The following is a 4602-nucleotide window of genomic DNA, read 5'->3' as shown; positions in this document are numbered from 1 at the left end:
AGATAATATTTAAGTATTAATATTATATACTTATTTTTGGTTATATATTATTTTTTTTACTAATATTAGAATAATATTACTAAGTTTCTATAATATTATTACTTTTATTTTAAGGGCGGTATTAAGTTTTTTATATTATAATATTCTAAGAAAAAAGTCCCCATCTGCAATGTCACAACTAGGCGAAGGACATGCTGCTTTCAGAGCATTAGATTGTCTCTCAACATACTTTCTGGGGGGATCAACCCATTCGAATTTACTTCCTCGAGAATTCAGTATACCAATGTTGTCAATGTGCAAAGTGCTTCTCACGGAGAGCCAGAAGCAATCTTCATCCACGGGCCCTGAGGCTGACATGCAGCTTCGGACATTTGTGCATCGCAAAGTCCGCTCAACGCCTGCAAAACTAGATAAACATGAACACATCGACGTGCACACGAACCCTCGTAGGACGCAGGGGCAATCGTGTTGATAAGTCCCCATATGTGCCCCCCATGATACACAATTACAAGCCTGGGTTGCTTCTAGGCTTGTTTCATCCAGATCTACCTGGTGGCGTCCTTTATTACCCCAACGCCGGCCAGGGAGGACTTCATTGGCATCATTATTGGGGATATCGAAATACCGCTGTACAAGAGGATCATTTGTGCAGTTTATATGAACCCAACGACTATGTCGTTGTAGAGAGCGTTGGTCTCCATCGTGAGACCGCTTTCTGCTGCGCCTAGCCACAGGAATTGCAGAAGCAAATTCCCAGTTACCTTCAGAACCATCTTCTCTCTCGCTCACTGGGTCATTGAGGAGACGAAAACAAGGTTGAGCAATGATTATGCAATCGTCGGGATGTAGCTTAGTATCCTGAGCGAGGCGGCGGAGCGTGATAATAGATCTTTCCCAATCATGCCGTTGAGCGCTAAAGTCGGGAGAAAGTCTGAACAGAAGATATGGATTAAGGAGCCCAAATATAGGAATAACATCTCGAAATTCATCATCCAGGAAATTTCGGCCTCGACGTCTCCCAAACTCGATGAAATAAAGCGCCGTCTCTCTCTCTTTGTCAACAGCAGATAGGAAACACTTGGCTGTGTCAGTGAGGAGAGTGATCCATCCAAGAGAGGAACCATAAACTTTCTCGACGGTTGGGCTTCTATGGCATTCAAGAGCCTCTCCGAGCGCCGCCAAGCATTCTGCGGCTTCCTCAACTTTGATTGACGTTGGCCAAGTCCAGCTCCCGAATACGCATCCAAGTGTGATGTAGCGGAGCTCTTGAACTGTGATCCGGTCGCTGTCTTCAGATGATTTCTCAATTACAACTGGATCTCCATAGAAACGCAAATGAGAAAGTGACACTGACCAGCTCACTCCGGAGAGGCTTCTATCTTGAGATTCTAACCCAAGAGTGATGACGCCTCCAGCTTTGACGAGCCGGTCATTAAATGCGACATATCGGTCTGGACAGAAGATATTCAGATCTGGGTAGATGTGCCAGGACATGAGTCCCAAGAGGACTGCGCCATTTGTTACATCTTGTGGCACGCCGCGGATCAAGTTCTGGCAGGTCTTCATGGCCACGATCCAGTTCTCTATCACGTTGGAGTAGGTCGTACCGGAATTATGTATCGAGAGAAGATTCCTAACAATAAGCTTCAACTGCGTATCCTCGCGCTTCTTCGCTTCATTGGCTGTCTGTAACCAGGCGCGTGCGCTGGCATCCCAGCTCGCCAAATCGTCTCGCAGTATCTGGCGCCCCTGTTCCGCAGCATACAGAGCTGCAATACCCTGTAGTTGGGAAGCCTCGGAGGCTTCCTGGATTTCTTTCAGGCGACAGTCAACAAGCTGCACCCAGATGGCTGTTGCTTCGGCGCCGGAAAACATTCGAGCTAGCATGCAGGCGAGCAGATGCAGCGCGATGATACTTTTGCCGGAGGATACCGCGGCATATATAGAAGTGCCATCTACTCCGACATGCCCGGAAAATGGGCCATGGTCGACATTCTTTATTAGATTTCAGCTCTCATGATCAAATCCATATGAGTATATGTGTAGGACATGGGAAGACAATGGATAAGTACATACCCTCAGGTCGAACTGAGACGAGGTAGCAATTTCTGAGACCCGCTCCCCATAAGCAGCAGAAAGAACGTCAATATTCGGAATAACCTGCTCGAACAAGGCGCCGAGCCTGCGAGCTACTCTGTGTTGTGGCCCAGACTCCGCATTTTGTCGACGATTGTGTGAGAGTGCCTTTCCCAATCCTTCAAACGGTTTGGGAATCTCAACTTTGAAAAGTGCAAAGTCCTGTTTCACATTGATAAAGGCGAGGGTGTTTTCGCTTTTGGCGTTGAATTGTGGATTGAGCGCCATTTATTGCTTTTCAGCCACACCACCTGGTGACTTGGAGAAATCTGAAGTTGACTACAGTGCCAGAGGGCTTCGACCAATCTTATAAGGGTCCCATTCAGATTGGTGAATCTGGACACGACCGGACTGAGTGGTCAGTGTCTTGGAATCTTACGTAGAGTAACAGAATCACCAAGTGGCTGGGCATCAATGTGCCCAATGCGAAAGTGAGGCTTGCAAAGTCATCAGCTGAGTGTTATACAACGTCAAAAACAAGAATGGGGTGATAATTGGGGGGCATCTTGCACTCCAACTTGTATTGGAGCTGCATGTGTTTACTTTGAGGCCAGAGATAAACTCTAACAGCACGTTGAGATGTGTTCTTACCGTTTCTACCATGCAAATGCTATCTATGATATGGTATGTGTGACGCCACGAGAAGTCTGCCTGTTCGGATGACTGCCTGTGAGGCGCTGTCGTTCCGCTGTTGACCTAGCTGGTCCTGCACATTGATGGGCAGTGCAGGATGAACGTTGCATCTGACAGCCTCCCTGAATCGCAATGCGCCTAGGATGGTGGTTGAAGGCGAAATCTCAATTCGTTGTGCAGGCAAGCCATCTGAGCCCATTCGCTCGTTCTTGGCATATGCTTACATGCTTACGTGGACTATTCTGAGACATCGACAGAATACCAAACGTTCAGGCTCCCAGACAAGGCTGCTTGAAGCACAGTCACATATTCCTAACCCAGAAAGGGATATGTATACTAATCCATGTAGTTTTGCAGCGTTGGTTTATACTTCTTTAGCTCCAAATTCCACCACATAGCGTAATAAGACTCAACAATATGCTAAATTCAGTAGAAATACCCGGACATCATTGCTTGACGTTATTCCTGGACTTGCCCTTGTCGCCATGCTGCTGCTATATCTCTAGCTCCCGTTGTCTATTCAAGGCAAGAGCCAAAAACGGAAGACACAAGCCAATAAACTTCAACCTTGATGCCTTGAATTTTGAACAATCTTGAAAACGGAAAACCCTCTTAAGCAACATCTGTGGCCTAAAAGGAACTTGTACGGGAAGGCTCTATCAAGTATATTTCTCTTTTCCAAGATTTTATCACAGAGGATCTTGAAGAGCTTCATTAAGGCATTCAGAAAAAGCGTAATTAATACAAGAATAAAACTGAGGGCTGCCCGTAGCAGTGCAAAACGCTGCGAAATTGGTACTTCTCACAGAGACAGTAGCGGCGAGGGCAACGAAGAACCGGCTGCAAGGACGGATATGTACCTCAATAGGCCTATGACTGAGCTAGGGGAGATAAATGTGGCGCTGGCCGTTGTGGCCGAGTTTAACCATCGTGAACAACGTTATATACAGCATCTCACGTCTCGTCACTATCGCAGTGGCCTTGGCTGATTTGAGAGCCATGCCCGACTGTGTTTACGATGAGACTTTGACGCGGAATGCACTAATTATACAGTGATCGCCTCATTCACGTCGCACGTCCGAGATAGTGTTTGGCTTGATGATGATACCCAGGCTTCATTAGGAACCACCATTCTTGGAGCATAAAGGGGCAACCACTAAAGACTTACCAACTCTATAAATTGCGTAAGCAATAATGGGGCTCTATACCAGTCGCTAAGGTTCGGAATATTTGGAGTCCTAGAATGATTGAGGTTGCTGCATTCCATTACCTGTAGGGCGCGGATGGAAGGGAGTCGTCATGATTTCTGCAGTAATCATGTGAATAATTGTGGCCCGTGCAATCTTCGGAACAACGGTTTGGTCTGAGCCGACTAGGGAACTTGAGAACCATCAAAAAGTACAATTCTGGTATTGAGACCGACCTTCACACCAAGCGGCGACAGTGTTTCCGAGTACTGAGCACCTGAGATTTTCCAAGGTTTTAGGTTTCATACCATGTCACACACACGATTGTATGGGACAGCTTGGGCAAAACGAGAGACTCTTGATTTCCTACATAAAGAGTGGAATAATACGAAACTAAATACTTGTTGTAATACTGCTGCCTGGCAGGCAGCAGTATAGCAATGGCTGTTGCCTTGAATGAGCGACTTGACCTTGACATACCCCCCCAGGTTGAACATTTTCAAACTGTGAATTAGAATAAAGGAGCGAGAAAGCGTTCGAATCAGTCGCTATCGGATTCATCTTGCGTCTCAAGGACACTTCTGATGTCGACGAGTGCAAGTTGTTCGACAAAATGCTTGAATTTCTGGCCTGGTAAGATCTTCGT

General features: G+C 46.4%; 1 protein-coding gene across 1 annotated transcript; it reads right to left on the bottom strand.

Annotated features, from left to right (window-relative positions):
- Window positions 1-653: 653 nt before the first annotated feature.
- Window positions 654-2364, bottom strand: MAA_10473 (uncharacterized protein; the record flags this gene model as incomplete). Its single annotated transcript, XM_007828471.1, has 3 exons — window positions 654-715; window positions 762-1995; window positions 2077-2364. 3 exons carry the CDS (start codon window positions 2362-2364, stop codon window positions 654-656), a joined length of 1584 nt encoding a protein of 527 aa, XP_007826662.1.
- Window positions 2365-4602: the final 2238 nt, after the last annotated feature.

Source organism: Metarhizium robertsii (assembly GCF_000187425.2).
Source record: "Metarhizium robertsii ARSEF 23 chromosome Unknown MAA_Scf_44, whole genome shotgun sequence".
Classification (NCBI taxonomy): domain Eukaryota; kingdom Fungi; phylum Ascomycota; class Sordariomycetes; order Hypocreales; family Clavicipitaceae; genus Metarhizium; species Metarhizium robertsii.
Note: the sequence above shows the minus strand (reverse complement) of the source record. Positions and strands in the feature narration are given on the sequence as shown.